The 23,104-nt window shown below is 49.3% G+C and overlaps 1 protein-coding gene across 3 annotated transcripts in view; it reads right to left on the reverse strand.

The window, feature by feature from the left end:
- Positions 1-23,104, reverse strand: part of dnah6 (dynein, axonemal, heavy chain 6) — a 1,317,984-nt gene that overhangs the window by 559,807 nt on the left and 735,073 nt on the right. For all 3 annotated transcript variants that reach the window (XM_085993638.1, XM_085993630.1, XM_085993647.1), the window contains 2 exons: positions 17,902-18,015; positions 1,625-1,750 (listed from right to left, as the gene is read on the reverse strand). In XM_085993638.1, the coding sequence (XP_085849764.1) occupies positions 1,625-1,750; positions 17,902-18,015 (240 nt within the window). The remainder of the gene's footprint in view (positions 1-1,624; positions 1,751-17,901; positions 18,016-23,104) is intronic.

Here is a 23,104-nt window from a genome sequence, read left to right on the forward strand (position 1 = left end):
TGCAATATACTGATTAAGGAAACAGTCCTACATGCATTCTAAGAGCCCCTCCCCATATTGACCAAAATGTTTTCTCTCATTCCATCTATCCTGGGATAAGTAATGTTCCCCATTACAGGTATTACAACTCTGCTACTACTGTGAACCTCTCTAAATTATCCACAGATCTCCTTTATTTGTTTTCCTGTTTGTTTGCTGGTCAATATGGTAACAGGTTCATTATTTAGTCTTAACTTGACCCAGATAGATTCCATCTGAACATACCACTAATAAAAAGTGTTCTGTCTATGTTCGTATCTTTATTAAGGCCACTCCTCCTCCCTTTTATCCTTCTCTATCCCTACTGAAAATACCTTAGCAAGGAATATTTGGTTTTCAGTCCCATCCCAGCCATGATACTACATCATGTCCCTCCATTCTACGTGGTTCCCCTAATTTTATTTCTAATGCTTTGCATGTTCAGATATAAATACTGTACCATTGTGATGTTAATATTTATCTAAGATATTTCTTCACTCTAGGTCATCAGATCCACATTCCTTCATGTCCTACATCACGTGGTATCGTGAAATGGTAACAAAACACAGCACGCAACAGTAAGAACAATAATCATGCTGAACATTTACTATGTGGCACATATTATAAATAAGTTTTCTTTGCAAAATTGAAGCAGGCAACAATGCATTCTTGGGCATTAAATTACAATTTTTTTGAGCTTGCAGTTCATGACATTATCTGGGGTCACTAATGTAATGGATTGGGAGATATATGTTGTTCTTAATCTTAAATTTTTACTGGTATTCAATATTACTGTTGAGAACTGTGAAAAAGGACAGAACGAGCAGTTGTAGGCCTAGAAATTGGGTTGGGGCGCCAAAGTGGCGCAAAAGTCGCCCGAGCGCAGGATTTAGCGCAGCGATCGGAGTAATTCCGATCGCCAGAAATTCAGTTTCAGTGCCGCTAGAGGGACACGGGGCGAGGCTCAAGGCGCTCCACGTCCCTCTTAGGGTGCTGAAACTGATTATCGCAGCGCAACGTGCCGCAGCGCCACACGCTGCGGCACGGCACGCTGCGGTACTGCAGGCCTTCCTCCCACTGTTAAGGGGGAGGTGCCTGCAACAGCGCGATCCCCGATCGCGAGTGCCGGCAAATGAGCCCGGCACCAAGGAGAAGTGCCGGGCTCTCGGGAAACAGCCGGCAATGCCGCGGGGGGGGGGTGGTTAGGAGGCCGGGGACGGAGGTGCTGGCAGGCGGCCGCCGAAAAAGCAGCCGCCCCGCACCTCCACCTTAACTTGCGCCGCTGCCGGCACAGTAAGGCCCCGCGAACCGGGCGCGGGAATCGAGCGGCGCAACTGCGGCGTTCGCTACCAAATATCGCGAACGGGGCACGAATGGGGCGCTGCGCACACCGATGACATCATCGGTGGCGGCGCAGCGCAAAAGCCTAACGCCACTATTAGCGCCCCTACTGAATATCGCGGGAGATGCAGCCAGTGGCGCTACAGCCACTGACTGCCTCTTTAGGCACTAACAGGTGGCGCTGCTCACCCAATTTCTCCCCCATAGTACCTTCAACGACTGGGTACAGATCATACCAACAAAACTTCTTTGCAGGGCTAAATACCTTTTCTTTAACCAGTTCAGTAACAATGTCTCTTGCATGAACATCAGTGGTTATGAGTGCAGTTACAATACTTCGGTGCAGATTTAAGAGCTTGCCTCGAACCAAAGCAGCTAGAGCATTCAGTCTCTATAAAGAGAAATAATACCGTTAACATAGCCGATGCCAGCCAAAAACAGTTTTCATTGGTACAAAATTGTTGAAATTTTTCACTATACAGGAAACTTTGTGTTATCCGGAGGCTAAATGTCCGGCAAGCTCGAGCCACCGGCAAAAATCAGGAGCCGTTTTGTTAGGTTTTTTTTCTTCTCGTGGCTTTTTTTTCCCAACAGTCAGGCTCTGCAAAGTCTCTCTGAAGCTGTTGCTAAGCTACAGAGACGCTTCCAAGGTACGGGCCGACTGTTTAGAAGCTGTTGCTAAGCAACAGTGTTTGTTGTCAGATACGGAGATGAAAATCTCCGTATGCTTCAACATTAACGTTGGTGTGTCCGGCAGTTTTGAGGGAACGGCAACAGCTCGGTCCCGTCGGTGCCGGATAGCACAAAGTTTCCTGTAGTACATACTTATTAGACATTCAAAACCAAATGATCGTTTCACAATAGTGTACTCACACCTACATTTATGCATAAAATAAAAGTCACCTTTTTTAATAATGTGGCTTACTGTACAAAATAGATGCTTTGAATCTATTTAATTTCTTTAGAATAATGCAACATTTCCAGTTTTCATTAATATTCCAAACTAGCTTTGGACAAAATTTTGATAGGGGGTTAAATTTGCTCTAAGGGTAAGATCCTGCACAAGCATTAATTATGGTTTAGGTGCAGTAATTATTATGAGCTAGGATTGATAAGAGTGCACACTCAGTTTGCTCATGTGCCCAGAATTATATTTGGGAAAACACAGATGGGGGGAGATTTTCCCCAGATACTTTAGGCTGAAAGAACCTCCGAGATGGCCAAGCTTGCAATAGGAATGTTGCCCGAAGGATCATTAAGCAGCTGATTGCCACTTAAATTGCCTGCTGGCGCTCATTAACGAGGCTGCACAGCATTTTGGTGGCGAGCGCTTTACCGAACACCCTCTCCCAACAGCGACCAGGTGATTGGGAGTAAACTAGTCTTTGCAGAGGATTTTGATCACTACTTAAAGGTATATCTCCTTTTACTGTTCACTTGCTGCTGGAGGTATGAAGAGGACTTCTGAAACACACCGGGAGACTTTCTGGGACACTTTGTCAAGACTTAACTAACATTTATTCTGTAAATTTCCTGAGGACTTCACCTAACAAGTGTGAGAGCTGTGCTACTCCACCTTATTGAACACCTTATAGGAGTCACCAGGAGAAGGGGAGTGCTTGGTCATCGGCATCGTGCTAGGGGTCCCCTTTGGTCTGCAGGAGGAATGGGAGGAGGACTTGAGGCCAGGCAGAGCAGCAGCAGCTGCTGCAGGAGAGAGGGACAGGAGGGCGAGGTGGCGTCCTTCCCCCTGTGCAAGTACAAGACATCCCTCCTCCTCTGGACCTCCTCCACCAGGGCCCCCAGTGCCACGTCTGTGAACCTGTGCGTCCTCTCCCTCGGTCCCTGAGCCATCCCTCAATGTGCCGCGGCATCGGCAGCGGGTGGAGGCGGAGCAGCGTGGCAGAGCGACTACAAGAGGCCCCAGAGGCTCAGGTAGGCCTCAGTGTGGCATCGGCAGCGGGTGGAGGCGGAGCAGCGCGGCAGAGCGACTACAAGAGGCCCCAGAGGCTCAGGTAGGCCTCAGTGTGGCATCGGCAGCGGGTGGAGGCGGAGCAGCGCGACTACAAGAGGCCCCAGAGGCTCAGGTAGGCCTCAGTGCGGCATCGGCAGCGGGTGGAGGCGGAGCAGCGTGGCAGAGTGACTACAAGAGGCCCCAGAGGTTCAGGTAGGCCTCAGTGCGGCATCGGCAGCAGGTGGAGGTGGAGCAGCGCGGCAGAGCGACTACAAGAGGCCCCAGAGGCTCAGGTAGACCTCAGTGCAGCATCGGCAGCGGGTGGAGGTGGAGCAGTGCGGCAGAGCGACTACAAGAGGCCCCAGAGGCTCAGGTAGACCTCAGTGCAGCATCGGCAGCGGGTGGAGGCGGAGCAGCGCGGCAGAGTGACTACAAGAGGCCCCAGAGGCTCAGGTAGGCCTCACCAATCTCCAATCTCAGGCAAGGAGAGAGGTAAAAAGTATTCAAAGTGTGATGTCACCACAAAACAGGTAGGTGATTGGTTGGGGTATTTCTCTCGTTTTAAAACTTTAAGGGCTGGATTTTCCTAAGCCCCTGGAGTCGGGTTGTAGGCGTGCGGGCGATAAAAATCGGAGATCCGGGGGTCCCGACCCCATCCCGCCTCCAAACCGCCTCCATGTCAATTTCATAGGAGTCGGGTTCCCGACAAGTGCTGGAACCCGACTCCCAGAGGCGGGAAGGGATTAAAGGCAATTAAACTGCCTGTTAACAGGTAGTTAACAGGTAGTTTTTTGCCTATTCGCGATTTTTATTGCAGGTTTGTGGGCTTCCCGACAGCTCCAAACCACGAAAAGTTTTCGAGGCGGGATGTGGGTCCGAGGTCTTGGAGGGGTCGAGATGCCCAGTGTTCAGGTGAGTGAGGGGTGCAGGAGTGCAAAGGTAAGTGTTTTGCAAGTGTTTAAATAAGTTTAACTTACTTTTACTTACCTTTACAGGAGTCCTGCATTCCGGTGTCGGGAGTCGGCTGCAAGAACCACAGAAGCTCCGATTTAAAAAAAAAAATCAGCTTCTTTGTTTCTACAGCAAAATGATTTTAAAGTTATCCTGAGAAAGGACTGAGGCTGAATTAGCAGTTTTTCAGTGCTTGACAGCTTCAAACAGCTGTTAAACACTGATATTTCATGTGCCAAAAGCTTTTGACAGATGAAATGTCAATCTCTGACGTCACCTGTTGCCGGGTGGCCCTTAATTGGCCTGCTGAGCCCACAGGGCGGGCTCAACAAGGTCAATCAGAGGAAAATCCAGTGGGTTGGCCACATCTCCATGGAGGCGGGGCAACAAGCCCGAATGTGGGTTTCCCACCTCCAACCCGCCCCCGTAGCAAAATCCAGCCCTAAGTCTGTGGTTTATAGTTTTTAAGGTTGCTGTGGTGTACCAAGGCCTTTCTGGTGCAGAGTGACTGTTGGTAAACCATTTAACTGGTGTAACTAGAGGGATTGTTTTAATTTAAATCCAATTAATTAAAGGGGATACTAGCATCTAAAATCGGGCAGAGGGTGTCCATAACTAACAATAAAACAATTAATTACTTAAATAGAATGGAGCAGGTGATGTGTTACTGTTGCGAGATGTGGGAGCCAGTGAACCCCATTGAGGCTCACGGTGATTACGTCTGTGACAAGTGTCTGCTGCTACAGGAACTCCAGCTCCGTGTTGATGAGCTGGAGTCTGAGCTTCAGACACTGCGACACATCAGGGAGGGGGAGAAGTACCTGGACTCTGTGTATCAGGAGGTGGTCACACCTATGAACTTAAGTAAGTCAGGTGTAGCCCATGGTCAGGGACAGGACGGTGTGACTACGAGTGAGGCAGGTAGGGGGAGCCAGGAGGTAGAGCTGGAGGAGCCACAGCCCTTGCTCTTGACCAACAGGTTCGAGGTTCTTACTCCCTGTGGGGACAGGAGCAGGGACTGCAGGGAGGATGAGCAACCTGGCCACAGCACCGTGGAACGGGGGGCCATTCAAGAGGGGGGAGTAACTAGAAATGTTGTAGTGGTAGGGGATAGTATTATTAGGGGGATAGATAGAGTTCTCTGCAGCCGAGAGCGAGAGTCCCGAAGGCTGTGTTGCCTACCCGGTGCCAGGGTTAAGGACATCGCCTCTGGGCTGGAAAGAAACTTGCAGTGGGAGGGGGTGGATCCAGTTGTCATGGTCCATGTTGGTACAAACGACGTAGATAGGAGTAGGAAGCCGGTTCTGTTAAAGGAGTATGAGCAGCTAGGGGTCAAATTAAAAAACAGAACCTCAAGGGTAATAATCTCTGGATTATTACCTGAGCCACGAGCGAATTTGGCTAGGACAAATAAAATTAGAGAGTTAAATGCGTGGCTCAAAGACTGGTGTGGGAGAAATGGGTTTTGCTTCCTGAGACACTGGCACCAGTACTGGGGCAGGAGGGAGCTGTTCCATTGGGACGGGCTTCACTTGGCCAGTGCTGGGACTAGAGTCCTGGCGGATCATATAACTAGGGCTGTAGAGAGGGCTTTAAACTAACTAGTGGGGGGGGAGGTTCCTAGAGAGCAAAAATAAAAATGACAACAGAGAAGGTCATAGACTTAGGTAGCAGTGGGGAAATTAAAAACCAGAGTGTGTCAGGAAGGGGCAAAAGGTATGGAGTAAAAGGTAAAGTAATAAAAAGGGCAAAAGCAGGAACTAAGTGTCACAAAACATATTTGAAAGTTCTCTATCTGAATGCACGTAGCATTCGTAACAAAATAGACGAGTTAATGGCACAAATAACTACATATGTGTATGATCTTGTGGCCATTACAGAAACATGGCGGCAGGGTGACAATGCCTGGGAATTAAACATACCAGGTTATTTAACGATCAGGAAGGACAGGCAGGAAGGAAGGGGAGGTGGGGTGGCTATGTTAATAAAGGAAGGAATCACTGTAATACAGAGAAATGATATTGGGTCAAAAGATCAGGATAGTGAAACAGTTTGGGTGGAGGTAAGGAATAATAAGGGGAAAAAAACACTAGTGGGCATAGTCTATAGGCCTCCGAACAGTTGCAACTCTGTTGGACGGAGTATCAATCAGGAAATAGTTGAGGCTTGTAATAAGGGAACATCTATAATTATGGGGGATTTTAACTATCATATTAATTGGACAAATCAAATTGGGCAGGGCTGCCTTGAGGATGAGTTCATTGAGTGTATTAGGGATGGGTTTCTTGAGCAGTATGTAACTGAACCGACCAGGGGGCAAGCAACCTTAGATCTGGTCCTGTGTAACGAGACAGGATTAATTAAAAATGTCCTAGTAAAGGATCCCCTTGGAATGAGTGACCATAACATGGTTGAATTCCATATTCAATTAGAGGGTGAGAAGGTTGGATCTCAAACAAGCGTGCTAAGCTTGAATAAAGGAGACTATGAAGGTATGACAGCGGAATTGAGTAGAGTGGATTGGGAAAATAGATTAAAGGGTAAGACGATACATGATCAGTGGTGTACATTTAAGGAGTTATTTTACAACTTCCAAAAAATATATATTCCACTGAGAAGAAAAGGGTGTAAAAGAAAAGACAGCCATCCGTGGCTAAGTAAAGAAATTAAGGATAGTATTCGACTAAAAACAAGGGCATATAAGGTAGCCAAATCTAGTGGGAGGATAGAGGGTTGGGAAAACTTTAAAAGACAGCAAAAAGTAACAAAAAGATTGATTAAGAAAGGGAAGATAGATTATGAAAGTAAATTAGCAAAAAATATAAAAACAGATAGTAAGAGTTTTTATAGTTATATAAAAAGAAAAAGGGTGGCTAAAGTAAATGTTGGTCCCTTAGAGGATGAGACTGGGAAATTAATGGTGGGAAATATGGAGATGGCAAAAACACTGAATGAATATTTTGTATCAGTCTTTACAGTAGAAGACACTAAGAATATCCCAACACTGGACAAACAGGGGGCTATAGGGGGGGAGGAGCTAAACACGATCAAAATCACTAAGGAAGTGGTACTCGGTAAAATAATGGGACTCAAGGTGGATAAATCACCTGGACCTAACACAGAACACAGAAACACAGAAACCTCACAGTACAGATAGAGGCCATTTCGGCCCATCGAGCCTGCACCGACACATATCCCACCCGATCCCCGTAACCCCTACACCAACACATATCCCACCCTATCCCCGTAACCCCACGTATTTAATCCCCCTAACACTAAGGGTCAATTTTTATCATGGCCAATCAACCTAACCCCGCACATCTTTGGACTGTGGGAGGAAACCGGAGCACCCGGAGAAAACCCACGCAAACACGGGGAGAATGTGCAAACTCCACACAGACAGTCACCCGAGGCCGGATTCGAACCCGGGTCCCTGGCGCTGTGAGGCTAACCACTATGCCACCGTGCTGCCCTGATGACTTACATCCTAGGGTCTTGAGGGAAGTGGCGGTAGGGATTGTGGATGCATTGGTAATAATTTTCCAAAACTCCCTGGAATCAGCAAAGGTCCCGGCAGACTGGAAAACTGCTAATGTAACGCCCTTATTTAAAAAGGGCAGTAGACAGAAGGCTGGAAACTATAGACCAGTTAGTCTAACATCTGTGGTAGGTAAAATATTGGAGTCCATTATTAAGGAGACAGTAACAGAACATTTGGATAATCATAATTTAATAGGACAAAGTCAGCATGGTTTTATGAAGGGGAAGTCATGTTTGACAAATTTGCTGGAGTTCTTTGAGGAAGTAACATATAGGGTGGATAAAGGGGAAGCAGTGGACGTAGTGTATTTAGACTTCCAAAAGGCATTTGACAAGGTGCCACAAAAAATTATTGCTTAAGATAAAAAATCACGGGATTGGGGGTAATATTCTGGCATGGATAGAGGATTGGCTATCTAACAGAAAGCAGAGAGTTGGGATAAATGGTTCATTCTCGGACTGGCAATCAGTAACTAGTGGTGTTCCACAGGGGTCAGTGCTGGGTCCCCAACTCTTTACAATCTATATTAACGATTTGGAGGAGGGGACCGAGTGTAACATATCAAAGTTTGCAGATGATACTGTGGGGGACTACGGTCTCCCGCGTAAAGAAATAGGCAACACAGCGAGCTACAAGAAATAGGTCTTTACTCCAACTCTCAAAATACAGTACTGAATTCGTGAAGCCCGCGAACCTGTGATGACTCACGGATTAGTCACCTGCTGGAACCTGATTGGTTTTCATTCTCTAAGCAGCAGGCAAGTCTGAACGTGCCTTATTCCTCTCAGCTTGCAACTGTCTTGCGGGGGGAGGGGAATACAGCAGTTAAAAGTGGATTATACAGGTTTATCTACATACACACAGTGTTTCCCCAATGTGGCACCGCCACATACGCAGCCCCAGAATCCTCGTTAACTGTAAAAGTCAGTCTCTGCGGAGGTTTGACCAAGCGGCCGTAGCGGCTGTAGTAGCCATCTGGCGTGTGAGGAGGGCTGTCTGGGAGGTCGGCCGGTTGGTTCGTCGGCTGGTCTGCCGGTGGGCTAGCTGGATGGGCTGCTGGCGAAGGTGAGGCGGCGGCCGGGAAGTAAGGTTCTGGCGTGTCTTGGTCCTCTTGTGGCGCCGCCGCCAACGCAGGAGGTCTGCCCCGCCGTGGGGGAAGAGCCGGCCGAAACGGGAAGCTGAGGTCCAGTTGCGCCGGTTTGAGGCGGTCTACTGAAATAAGGTCCGGCTTCCCGCCGACGTCGATAAGAAAAGTTTTGTCCCCCGTCTCCAATACTGGGAAGGGGCCGGTGTATGGTGCCTGCAGCGGGCCTCTGTGCGCGTCCCGGCACACGAAGACGAACTCCGTATGTCGTAAGTCTCGAGGCTCGTAGGACGGCTGCGGGCCGTGTTGCGAAGTGGGCACTGGACGGAATTGCTGGGCCGCGTCCTGGTGCAGGGAAAGCTGTCTGGCGGCCGACCACGGCTCCATTGTCAGGGGGAGGAAGTCGCCCGGTACTCTGAGTGGTTGGCCGTAGACCATCTCGGCCGCGGAGGCGCGGAGGTCCTCTTTGGGCGCGGTGCGCAATCCCAGGAGAACCCAGGGTAGTTTGTCGATCCAGCTGGTGTCGGCCAGGCTGGCGCGGAGGGAGGCTTTCAAAGAACGATGAAAGCGCTCGCAGAGCCCGTTGGCCTGCGGGTGGTAGGCTGTTGTCCTGTGCAACTTGGTGCCGAGGCCGGCGGTGATGGCATTCTACAAGTGGGAGGTGAACTGGGGGCCTCTGTCCGAGGATATGTCGGTTGGTACGCCTAACCGGGCCACCCATGTCGAGACGAATGCTCGCGCGACGTCGGTCGTGGTGGTGGAGGCGAGGGGAACCACCTCGGGCCATCTGGTGGTGCGATCGACGATCGTGAGCAGGTGTGTAAAACCGTGCGACGGCGGCAAGGGGCCTACCAGATCGATGTGGACGTGGTCAAAACGCCTCTCGGGCACCGGGAAACACTCCAATGGCGCCTTGGTGTGCTGCTGGACCTTAGCGCGCTGACACGCCACGCATGTGTTGGTCCAGTCTCTCACATCCTTGTGGAGTCCAGGCCAGACGAACTTGGCGGACATAAGTTTCTGAGACGCACGCATCCCTGGATGTGAGAGGCCGTGGATGATGTCGAAAACTCGCTTGCGCCAGGCGGATGGGACGACCGGCCTAGGCGAGGGGACTGAGACGTCGCACAGGAGGGTTGTGCCGGCTGCGTGGAAGTGGATGTCGGCCAGGGTGAGGCTGGTAGTTGACGTCCTGAGGGCCTGGATCTCCGCGTCGGCGGCCTGGTCTCTCGCCATGCTGGCGTAGTCGACGCCCAGGTGCACTGCGTGGAGCGAGGGTCTTGAGAGGCAGTCGGCCACCAAATTGTCCTTGCCGGCGACGTGGCGGATGTCCGTGGTGAACTCCGAGATGAAGTTGAGTTGGCGCTGTTGGCGCGCGGACCAGGGTTCGGTTACTTTGGCCATGGCGAAAGTGAGTGGCTTGTGGTCCACGAATGCGGTGAACGGCCGGCCTTCCAGGAGGAAACGGAAGTGCCGGATTGCCAGGAACAGGGCCAGGAGCTCTCTGTCGAACGTGCTGTAGGCCTGCTCATTCTTGCGCAGCTGTCGGCTAAAAAAATGCCAGTGGCTGCCACGCGCCTTCGACCCACTGTTGCTGGACGGCGCTATCCGAGGCGTCCATGGTGAGGGCGGTCTTGGCGCCCGGGATGGGGTGGGCCAGTAGTGTGGCGTTGGCCAAGGCGCTTTTGGTCTGGTGGAAGGCTGTCGCCATCTCGCTGGACCAGGTGAGTTGCTCTTTGCCCGTTTTGCCCCTGGTGGCTTCGTAGAGGGGGCGCATGAGTGCGGCGGCCTTGGGCACGAACCGGTGATAGAAGTTGACCATCCCCAAAAACTCCTGCAGCGCCTTGACCGAGGTGGGCTGGGGAAAGTCCGCCACCGCCTGCACCTTGGAAGGTAGGGGAATGGCTCCCCTTGGCGAGATTCTGTGGCCGAGAAAGTCAATTTGGGCTGCTCCGAACTGGCATTTGGCCGGGTTGACGATTAGCCCGTGTTGGCTGAGGTGCTGGAAAAGGGAGCGCAAATGCGCGATGTGCTCGGCCTTGCTGGTGCTGGCCACAAGGATATCGTCCAGATAGACGAACAGGAAGCTCAGGTCCTGTAGGACGGAGTCCATGAGCCGTTGGAAGGCCTGTGCGGCGTTCTTAAGCCCGAAGGGCATGCGCAGGAACTCGAACAGTCCGAAGGGGGTGATGACCGCCGTCTTCTGGACGTCTGCGTGGTGGACGGGGACCTGATGGTAGCCGCGAATTAGGTCGACCTTGGAAAAGACGGACTTTCCTGCTAGGTGTGCCGAGAAGTCTTGGATGTGCGGAATGGGGTATCTATCGGGCGTGGTGGCATCGTTGAGCCGTCTGTAGTCGCCGCAGGGGCGCCAGCCACCGCCCGGCTTGGGCACAATGTGGAGGGGGGACGACCAAGGGCTGTTCGAGCGGCGGATGATGCCCAGTTTTTCCATCGTGGCGAATTCTTCCTTGGCCACCGCCATCTTGGCTGGGTCCAGGCGTCTGGCTCGAGCGAACACTGGTGGTCCCGTAGTGGCGATGTGGTGCTCGACCCCATGCTTGGCTGCCGCGGCTGAGAAGGTCGGTTGTGTGAGCCTCGGGAAATCTGCGAGTAGGCGGGCGTAGTCGTCATGCGCCGGGGCAGAGCAGGACCCGACGAGGGCCGGGCTGTTGCTCTGCTGGCAGGCCAGTGAAACGAAAGTTGCTGCGTCGATCAGGCGCCTGTCGTGGACGTCGACCAGGAGTCCGTGGACGCAAAGAAAATCGGCGCTCAGCAAGGGATGTGCCACCGAGGCCGTCACGAAATCCCACGTAAATCGCTGGCCGTTGAAACAAACCTCGGCCCGTCGCTTTCCAAAAGTAGCGATGGCTGCACCATTTGCCGCCACGAGGGGTGGGCCGCTGCGGCCTGCCTGGATGTCGAGCTGGGAGGCAGGAATTATGCTGCATTGGGCTCCAGTGTCGCAAAGGAATCTGCGCCCTGAAAGAGAGTCGGTTATGTACAGCAGTTTACCTGCGGTGCCGATGGCCATCGTGGCGGCGGGGGTGCGGTCGAGCGGGCCTAGGCGGCGGCGCGCGGCTGGTGCGTTGGGCCGGGCGGCCATCTTGGTTTGATCGAAAGAGCAGGGTGCTCTGCAGCATTGGGCCTTGTGGCCGAAACGCGCGTGGTAGTAGCATAGTTCTGCGGCCTGGCGTGGCGGCGCGCGCTCGGTGGTGTCGGGGAGCCTCGCGGCTGCACAGCAGAGTTGGGCGACGGCGAAGACTTTGTCCGTGGCGGCTGCCAGTTGTACGCAGTCCATGATTGGGGACCCCGCGAGGGCAGTCTGTACCTGCTGAGGAAGCAGGCTAAGGAAAGGGGCCCGAAACAAGAAGCACTGCGGTTCAGAGCCCAGGAGCGCAAGCATCCGGCTCATCAACTGGGTCGGGGTAGAATCGCCGAGGCCTGGTAGTGAGAGACGCCTGCGGGCCCTCTCCTCCCTGAACAGGCCGTAAGCCTGCAGCAAGCGGCCCTTAATGGTTGAGTACTTGCCGGTCTGTGGTGGGTTCCCCAGCAGGTCGAGAACTTCGGCGGCGGTAGAGCTTGCTAGTGCTGAGACTACGTGGAGGTACCTTTCTTCATCGTCTTGAACCCTGCGAAGGGTGAATTGGGCCTCCGAGTGCACGAACCAAGCTGGTGCTTGGTGTTCCCAGAAGGTGGGGAGCTTCAAGGACGCGGCGCCGGCCGACATCAGGCTGCTGCTGGTTGCCATCGGGTCATTGCTGGCCTCTGTAGGGCTGCGTGAGTCGGGGGCTTCGGCCGCCGACATTCGGGGTCACCAATGTGGGGGACTACGGTCTCCCGCGTAAAGAAATAGGCAACAAAGCGAGCTACAAGAAATAGGTCTTTACTCCAACTCTCACAATACAGTACTGAATTCGTGAAGCCCGCGAACCTGTGATGACTCACGGATTAGTCACCTGCTGGAACCTGATTGGTTTTCCTTCTCTAAGCAGCAGGCAAGTCTGAACGTGCCTTATTCCTCTCAGCTTGCAACTGTCTTGCGGGGGGAGGGGAATACAGCAGTTAAAAGGGGATTATACAGGTTTATCTACATACACACAGTGTTTCCCCAATGTGGCAACACCACAATACTAAGATGGGAGGGAAAGTAGTGAGTGAGGAGGACATAAAAAACCTGCAAGGGGACATAGACAGGCTAAGTAAGTGGGCAGAGATTTGGCAGATGGAATACAATACTGGAAAGTGTGAGGTTATGCACTTTGGCAGGAAAAATCGTAGAGCAAGTTATTATCTTAATGGCAAGAAACTGGAAAGTACTGAAGTACAAAGGGATCTGGGGGTCCTGGTGCACGAAACTCAAAAGGTTAGTATGCAGGTGCAGCAAGTGATTAAGAAGGCCAATGGAATGTTGGCTTTCATTGCTAGGGGGATAGAATATAAAAATAGGGAGGTGTTGCTTCAGTTGTACAAGGTATTGGTGAGACCGCACCTAGAATACTGCATACAGTTTTGGTGTCCATACTTAAGAAAAGACATACTTGCTCTCGAGTCAGTACAAAGAAGGTTCACTCGGTTAATCCCAGGGATGAGGGGATGGACATATGAGGAGAGGTTGAGTAGATTGGGACTCTACTCATTGGAGTTCAGAAGAATGAGAGGCGATCTTATTGAAACATATAAGATTGTGAAGGGGTTGGATCGGGTGGATGCGGGGAGGGTGTTCCCGATGATGGGTGAAACTAGAACTAGGGGGCATAGTCTTAGAATAAGGGGCTGCTCTTTCAAAACTGAGATGAGGAGGAACTACTTCACTCAGAGGGTGGTAGGTCCATGGAATATGCTGCCCCAAAAAGCTGTCGAAGCTACATCATTACATAAATTTAAAACAGAAATAGACAGTTTCCTAGAAGTAAAGGGAATAAAGGGTTACGGGGAGCGGGCAGGAATTTGGACATGAGTCTAGGTTCGGATCGGTCATGGCCCTGTGGGTAGCGGAGCGGGCCCAGGGGCCATGTAGCCTGATCCTGCTCCTATTTCGTGTGTCTAATTCTGTTAGATTCAGGAGATGGTTCAGTGATAGTAGATTGGCGGTTAGGATCAGATCAGCCATGATCTTATTGAATGGCGGAGCAGGCTCGAGGGGCCGATTGGCCTACTCCTGCTCCTATTTCTTATGTTCTTATGTTCTTATAAGCCAGCACACGCCACACCTTCAGTGGAAGTGGACGCGAGGAGCCCACATATGCTGCTCCACGAAAGTTGTGTTTAATCAGAGCTTGAGTGCTAAACCTGCCGGTGTCGGGTTTAGCACCTCCAGGCAAGTTCAAATTATGGTAGTCAGCAATTAGCCCCAAAATTGCGTGCCAAAACAAAATTTACAAACCGACGTGTCTTATTAGCACAGCACCCATTTTCACCTTTTCACCAAAATAACCCCCATGTAGTGTACTTTCATGCATTGACCTAACATTAAAGCCTCAATATTTACGGGGAGGCGGGGAGAGAGCAGGAGAGGTGATGTAGCGGCTGAGAAACCCATATGTACGGGTGTCCCGGAGGTCCTGTAGCACCTGATTTAAATTTTTGGACTCCATTTCTTGGCCAGCAGCCAGCCAGATTAGAGGCTGGCTGGTTGTCAGGCAGGTAGGCTGATTGAAGAGGTTCAAACATGGAGCTGCGGGAAAGATGGGCACAGATTTGGCAAGCAGCAACATGTTTAAGAATTTTGGAGAGGAAATGGAGATTGGAAATGGGGTGGCAGTTTGCAAGGACAGAGGGGTCAAGGCTAAGTTCTGAGAGGGGGGGGAAGATGGCAGATTTGAAAGGGGGTGGTCAGTACATGAGGAGAGGGAACCGTTTACAATATCATCTAGCATGAGGCAGGGAGGGAAGCTGGGTGGTCAGCAGTTTAATGGGAATAGGGTCCAAGGGAGCAGGAGGTGGGTCTTATGGACAAGATGAGCTCGGAGAGGGCTTGAGGGTAGATAGGGGAGAAACTAGAGAAAGGAGCGAGTTCATGGTTAGGGCATAGTGGGCAGGGGGAAGGGAGGGTGCGACAGAGCCAGCTGAATACATGGTGTCAATCTTAATGGCAAAGAGGTCCATGAGCTCCTTGCACTTGTTGTTGAATATGAGGGTGGAAGGGGCAGGGGAGAGGAGTTTAAGGATAAGCTTGGTCATGGAGAAAAGAAGCCAGGGGTCATGTTTGCATTCCAGGATGATCCTTGAGTAGTGAGCAGTTTTGGCACAGGAGAGCAGAGTCAATAGTGTATAACATGGATCAGCCAGATCTGATGCTGAATAACTAAACCAGTTGTTAACCATATACGATCAAGTCTGCTTCCCTTGGACTTAAAGGAACAAAGATGGGGGCCTTACGAAGGGGTACAACCAGGGTGGGAGAGAATAAAGGATTTATTGGGGACAAGGGCATCAAAGATGGAGGTGAGATGTGATTGAGCTGATCGGTTTACACTCAGTTCCCTATTTTGGAAATGAAGTAATGGTTCTGTACAGAAACACAACCCTAGGTATATTTGTGCCTAGAGGTATGAAGATTTAATATTCTTGATTTGCCTCCAGAAAATGAGATAATGGAACTGAGCCCTGTACCAAGTTTGGAGCAGTCATCACTTACCAAAAATCAAGAGACAAAGGAAGAAAGTGAATACAAGTGTCATGTGTGCCATTTAATGGCAAATAAGAGAGTGAACACCAACAAAGCACCCGGTCCAGATGGAATCCCTGGGTGTGTCCTTAGAGCATGCGCTGACCAGCTTTTTACGTGTTTACGGATATATTCAACCGTTCACTGTACCAGTCTGTAGTCCCCACCCGCTTCAAGATGACATCGGTTATTCCAGTCCCCAAAAAAACAAAAGTAACCTGTTTAAACGACTACCGTCCCATAGCACTCACTTCTGTCATCATGAAGTGCTTTGAGAGGCTGGTCAAAACCCACATCAACTCGTTACTACCTGACACGCTGGACCCACTCCAATTTGCCTACCGCCCAAACAGATCTAGGGATGATGCCATCGCCACTGTACTGCACACTGCCTTATCACACCTGGATATGTGAGAATGTTGTTCATTGATTGTAGTTCAGCATTCAATACCGTTATCCCCTCCAAGCTTGTCAACAAGCTCAGTGAGCTAGGACTTAACACCTCCCTATGCAACTGGATCCTGGACTTCCTGATGGGAAGACCCCAGATGGTGAAAATAGGCAGAAACACCTCCTCCACACTGATCCTGAACACGGGAGCTCCCCAGGGTTGTGTGCTCAGCCCCCTTCTGTACTCCCTGTTTACTCACGATTGCGTGGCCATGCACAACTTCAACTCCATCATCAAGTTTGCTGATGACACTACCGTTGTAGGCCTGATCACAGATGGCGACGAGACAGGCTACAGGGAGGAGGTAAGAGCCCTAGGAGAATGGTGCAAGTACAACAACCTCTCCCTCAACATCAGCAAAACAAAGGAGATGATCGTGGATTACAGGAAGCGGCAGGGGGAGGGACACACCCCAATCTACATCGAAGGGGCTGAGGTGGAGAGGGTCAGCAGCTTCAAATTCCTGGGTGTATTCATTACGGAGGACTTAACGTAGTCCCATCACATCGACGTTGTAACCAAGAAGGCATGCCAACGCCTGTTCTTCCTCAGGAGACTGAAGAAATTTGGAATGGCCCCCCAGATTCTCACCAACTTCTACCGGTGCACCATCGAGAGTATCCTGTCCGGCTGCATCACTACCTGGTATGGCAACTGCACCGCCACAGACCGCAAGGCTCTACAGATGGTAGTGAAAGCTGCACAACACACTATAGGAATTAAACTACCTGCTGTGCAGGATATCTACCCTGAGAGGTGCCGGGGGAAGGCCCTGAGAATCATTAAAGACGCGAGTCACCCCAGCCACAACCTCTTCGCCCTGCTCCCGTCCGGTAAGAGATACCGAAGCATACGTTCTCGTACCAACAGGTTTCGAAACAGCTTCTACCCCCAGGCCATAAGACTCATGAACGATTAATTTATTATTATTTATTACTGTTGTTTTATTTATTATTACTGTCTTTCTATTAGTATTTTTATCATTGTTATGCCATATTTATTCCAATGTTGGGAGGACTCGTAAAAATCAACATTTCATTGTGCAGTACACACGTCTGCTGCATATATGACAAATAAAATTGAATTGAATTGAATTAAATTGAATCTAAGAACATTTGCTGTAGATTTTAAATCCCGCAACTATTGTCAACCAAAATCCAAAGAGGAGTCAATGGGAATCAACCTACCTCCTGAAATTTCCATAGAAGTTCTACGGTAGGTGTAAAATGATTAGTGTAAAAAGCCACTTTTTAGCCATTTATGACATTTCCCCATGGATTCTGCAATCTTCTGCTGATATTACAGCAGAAGGTCGAGAGAAACCCTGGAAATTCAGGACCATTAGGGCAGGCTTTGGGAACTGAAACGGAGGCAGGACAAGTTATAAATAACTAAACTGGTAAAAAAAAGTGCAAACAAAAGTGAACTAAAAAAACGTCAATAGAGAACAGATTCCAGAATGTAGGGAACACACTTGGCTGAATGTACAGAAACAAAACAGACAACACGTGGCAAAAAGTGTTTTTTTTCCCCAACTTGAGAGAAAGTAGGGAAGACTGCAACTAAATACAGAGGACAAAAAGAACTTTGGACGTGACCAAGAACAATCTCTTACGTACAACAGAGGGAGAGAAGGTCACCTGATTGAGAGAACTATGGCTGGTACAAAGCTCTTAAAGTGAATCGTGTCTCTGAGTGAGTTTGCCCCCTTCTATGATTCCTATTGTATGATGAACAAATGAGACAGCATGGTAACTCTCAGAATTTGAAGCAATTGTACCAAAAGGAGTTAGAAATGTCATTTCTTGTGAATTCAACTTTGACCAACAATTTGCAAGTCGATGCTATTGCATTGTCTAAAAAGAAAATAATAAATACAGCTACAAATCACCTCAAAGTTAGTTTTTTCAAATTCAGCCATGGTTGCAATACGGTCGTGGTCATCACCCTCCAGACAATGGTGCAAATCACGACACCACATTAGCTGTGAAATAGTCAATATAACCTGTGATAACAGAAACAAAGAAACGTTAAATAACCTGAAAAGTGGAGCCTTGGTCTCTGTACTCAATTTATTTATAACAAAAATAGAAGAGTCCTTAAAAAAGAGAAGATTGTTAGTACTAGAATCACAATATCTGATGTTTTACTGCTAAAACCTCCATCATAGGTTATTTTACCATTTATAAAACAGAATCAATTCTGTAAAGTAACCTGGTTTCTTTGCTTCGGAATCTGCCCACCCGTCCCCCCTCCCCCCCCGCCCCCCCCACCACAATTATATGATGCAACATTCCTAGTTTTGCTAATCTGGTTGGACCTTTCCTAATGTTGGAAAGGAAAATCTGTATTGGCCATAAAGAGAAAGACTTGCATTCATACATTGCATTATCCTGACTCTCAGAAACATCCAAAGATGCTTCACATTCAATTAATTATTTTAAAGTGCAGTCACTGTTATCATATAAGCAAACACATCAGCCATTTTACATACAATAAAATTGCACAAACAGCAATGAGATGAATGATGAGGGAGTATTGCTTAAGGAGGAATTGATGGCCAGGACACTGGGCAAACTCCCTGCTCTTCTACAAATAGTAACATGTTAAGACAGAACTTGTCATCTACGAAACTCAAATGCGAACACAAAATACACTCACACTACGTTTCTGTGTATGCGGGCATTTATGTTTAAGCCAGTTAACTCCTGTGCAACAACAGCGCATACAGAATGTAGTACGAGCAGGTTAAGCATCCATCACTGAATTCTACCATGAGATCTTTAATGTCCACCAGAACTAATAGAACAGGCAGACATGGTATCGTATGGGCGCAAAGTTGGTGGAGCGGATACGCCCAATCATGCTGGCATAACTCCCATGTCAAATCTGGGGTTAAGCCTCATTTAAATCCAGCTGGCTAGTTGTGGGCGATCCGCTGCAGCTCGCTGGTTGTGGGAAGGTGGGAAATCAGCCAGCTCCGACACTGAACCAGCCAGCAGGTTAGGTCTGGGAGGGGAAGGCCTTGAACGGGCCTACAGCACACCAGAGTAATTTTGTGGACCCAAGAGGAGCACATTTTTTGAGCAGTCCCCAGTGGTCCTTTTAAGGGCGTCTGGGTAGAACACCTGACATCTGGTGCATCTAGGCATTGGTGCACGTTCCTCCCATTTGTTCCTGAGTTTTCGAATCGGCATATAGGCATGATTTGCATATTTAAGCAGCCTTACGCCTGTTAGAGGCAGGCAGCAGGCTGCTCGCCCGTTTACAGACCTGCCTAAATATTGCATCAGACAGACTTTGGGTGTCAAAGGGGTGACCCCCATCCCCTGATTTTCAACTGCTGACTAGTCAGCGGTTAAAATATGGAAAGTGGTGATCTTGCCCCCAATCCGCCACAGCAATATTGACAGTGGTAAGTGCCGTGGTCAACGAGTCTCCTGCTGCACAGAGGCGGTTGACTCATGAATATATGCAAATCGGAGTCCTATGATGCAACTAGGATCCCGCTGTGATTTTAACTACTGCAGCACAGGTTTCACGCAGGTTAGCAAGATCACTTGGGGAACCTTGGCAGGATTGGGTCCTGACTGATCAGTGTGCTTAATGTAATGGGGCCAAGATGTGAACAAAGCTGCAACATTAACAGGTGCTTTTCACTTCATTGCAGATTGTGGGGGGAAAATTCGGTTGATTAGCACCACCCGTTAGCGCCCCCTCCATTGTTCTTTCCAGCAGGATTGATGTACAGGTCTCTCCAGGCCGAGATTCAAGGCTGCAATGAGCAGGGTGTGGATGGAGAGCAAGATCGACCCCTCCCCTTTAAGAACTGGCCGGCGCCAGTGTGTCTGTGTTCCATTGCTAACTGACATCACATGAGCTTCGCCAGCGCTCTGAGGCAGCGCCTCGCTCCTCGGCGTTAGCGCCTTAAAAGAGGTGTGTAGCGCCTGATTTAGCGCTCAAATCACCTCCAGGGGTGATAGAGGCCAAGTTTGCAGTCGGAAGCGATAATTAGTGGCAGGCACTAAACGTTGCACCCGGACGATAATTGCGCCCCAAACGGGGCGATACCAAATTTCTCCCCCTGTGATTCTGCAATCACTGTTCTATTTTGCTTGTAATTTGGAGAATATTTCTAAAACAATAGGAGAAGCTGAGTATGGGTGCAGCTGCACTCTACTGGAGTGAAGAGGAGGAGGAGGAAAAGGAACAGCAACAGCAAAGGCGTGCTGAAGAAGCAGCTGCAGGGTGGCCAGTGAGGAGGCAGCAATCGGCAGCATCCGTAATGCCAACCACCCACCCTTGGAGCAGGATCACCTTAGTCCGATTGGTCTGCGGGAGAGCAGACTAGAAGAGATGAGCCAGGCCTTGCAAGCCCCAACCGACTCTGTCCACCAGCTTCTCTAAGGTGGAACAGATGTTGGAGCATGTACTGCAGCCGTTTGAACCACTATCAACACAGCAAGGGTTGGTAGCACTGACTCCTGCTGTGAGGGCCTGGGTCGCTGGAGGTCGCTACACGCTCCAGGGTACATTTCAAAGTTGAGAACCCCGGCGAAAGCACACCACAGAAGGTGGAAGTGGAAGTGGGTAGAGTGCCTGGCAGGACTGCCAACACCTCACACATTTGTTCCTGTGCCTCAGGTATTCTCTTTTTCTTGGCTGGTTCCCCAGAGTTGTGCATCTCTGTCCTGCTGAGCAGCGCTTGCCGACCTCTGGCACTTATTATCCTTGGCTGTCCCTACCACCACTATCTGCTCCTGCTCATGTGCTGTGAGACTTGCCCAGTGCCCACCCATTTATCTGACTAACACGCCCAATGAATGTGCCCGTCTCTGGTGCCTGCAACGCATGTAGCGTGTGATGGTGCGTTCTCAGAAGGGATATGTTCTTCTGAGGAATCTTCTTACTCTGAGGGCAAGGGCTCATGCTCTTCATGTGATGTCCCTGGAGGAAAGAAGGGTGAAGATTTAGCAATGGTAGTTAGAAAATGTAAATGTGCACATGAAGTATTCAACCATACTGGTTGATGTACTGAAGTAGGCTAAAGGTGCAGTTGGCTGTGGGAGATGAGTGAGTATAAGTTCAAATCAGTCAACTTCCTCTGTGAAACCGGCAACCTCATTAACACCAGTGCTGAAGCTGTTACTCGTCCCGCTTATTTCAAGGTCCTCCTCCTCCGCCGGAGTCACTTCCACAAATTCCGGGCGTTCTCTGCTGGTCTTGACCCTCTCCCTGGAATTCTGTGCTTGGTTCTCCTGCAAAATAGATGGGACAGCATTATGAGAGGCTTGCAAGAATTTGTGCTTCTTCTGCATGTGCTGCATAAGGTGAAAGGGAGAATCAGGAAAAGGTCATTGAAGTGCGATGTGTTTGCAGAAAGTTGCTACAGAGCGGATTGAGGAGTTTTGCTGAAAGTAGATGTAGCTCAGTGGAGATGAGATTCGGGTGGGGTTATTGGCAGCAGTGAAAGGAGGAAGTGTGAGATGTTACATTTGGGTAAAAAAAATAAGGAGGCCACCGACTGCTTGGTTAATGAGAGTCTAACAGGGGTAGAGGAGCATAGGGATCTAGGGGTACAGAAACACAAATCATTAAAAGTAGCAATGCAGGTTAATAAGGCCATAATAAAATATCAAGCACTGGGGTCCATTTCTAGAGGGACAGAATTTAAAAGCAGAGAAGTTATGTTAAACATGTACAGAACCTTGGTTGGCGTGCTGTGCACAGTTCTGTTCACCATATTATAAAAAGGATATAGAGGCACTAAAGAAGATGCACAAAAGATTCACAAGACTAATACCAGAACCGAGAGGATATACTTATCAGGAAAGACTCAATAGGCTGGGGCTCTTTTCTCTAGAAAAGAGAAGACTGAGGAGTGACCCAATAGAAATCTTTAAAATTATGGAGGTGTTTTGATAGGGTAGATATAGAGAAAATGTTTCCACTTATGGGAGAGATCAAAACTTAGGGCCATAAAAATAAGATAGTCACTAATCAGGCAAGAGAAGTACATGAGAAAGGAATAGAAGGTAATGCTGATAAGGTTAGATGAAGTAGGGTGGGAGGAGGCTCATGTGGAGCATAAGCACTGGCACAGATCAGTTGGGCCAAATGGCCTGTTTCTGTAGTGTACATTCTATGTAATTCTATGTGTAAGGAGTAATTGGTGTTGAGGAAAGTAATGCAGCGGTGAGGAGTGGTATAAATGTTGCATGTGAGTCAAGCGAGAGTGGTAGGAGGTGCATTACGGGAGATGGATAAAGAAGGACATGTACTGACCTTTTCTGACCTAGTCAGATCATTGAAATGTTTCCTGCACTGGATCCAGTACATTGGCGTGGCATTCCTGCTGCTCACTTCCTCAGTTACCTCAAACCATGCATTCTGCGTGCAAGTGCCAGATTCTTCTTCCCATTTGTGGGGAACAAGACATCCGTCCTGGCCTTCACAGCACCTATCAAGACCTCCAGGGAAGCATCGGAGAAGCTGCAGGCCACCTTCTCACTCTTTCCACCCATAGTACCAATTTCTGACAATACTTTGCACTTGATGTAATCCTATCCCTGACCCTCCCTTGAAGAGGTAGACTGAAGCTTTAAATATTGGCTGGAAATTGTGTGATGCAGGTGGGTGCACACCCGCAGACGTGTGAATCGGTCATGAAACCCGGTAGCATTATTTAAATGTGACCTAGCCATTAAAATCACATGATGTTGTGGGCTCACTACCCGCTATCACCCTCAAATGCTCCACTCCCATCTCAGATTTAAAATCAAAGGCCCTGGTGTGTAGCTAAAACTGACAACCTTCTAAGTTAGAATGCATTGCTGGCCTGTGTAATCAAGCTGAGAGGTAGACTACAAGAGCCAGATAAAACAACTTGTATTTATATAGTGCATTTAACGTAGTAAAACATCCCAAGATGCTTCACAGGAGTATTAAAAGACAAAATATGTTCACACCGAGCCACATAAGGATAAATTAGGGCAGGTGGTCAAAAGCTTGGTTAAAGAGGTGGGTTTTAAGGAGCGTCTTAAAGGAGGAAAGAGAGATAGTGAGGCGGTGAGGTTTAGGCAGGGAATTCCAAA

Source organism: Somniosus microcephalus, chromosome 1, assembly GCF_052327205.1.
Source record: "Somniosus microcephalus isolate GS21.2 chromosome 1, FLI_Smic_1.0, whole genome shotgun sequence".
In the NCBI taxonomy this organism is placed as follows: Eukaryota; Metazoa; Chordata; class Chondrichthyes; order Squaliformes; family Somniosidae; genus Somniosus; species Somniosus microcephalus.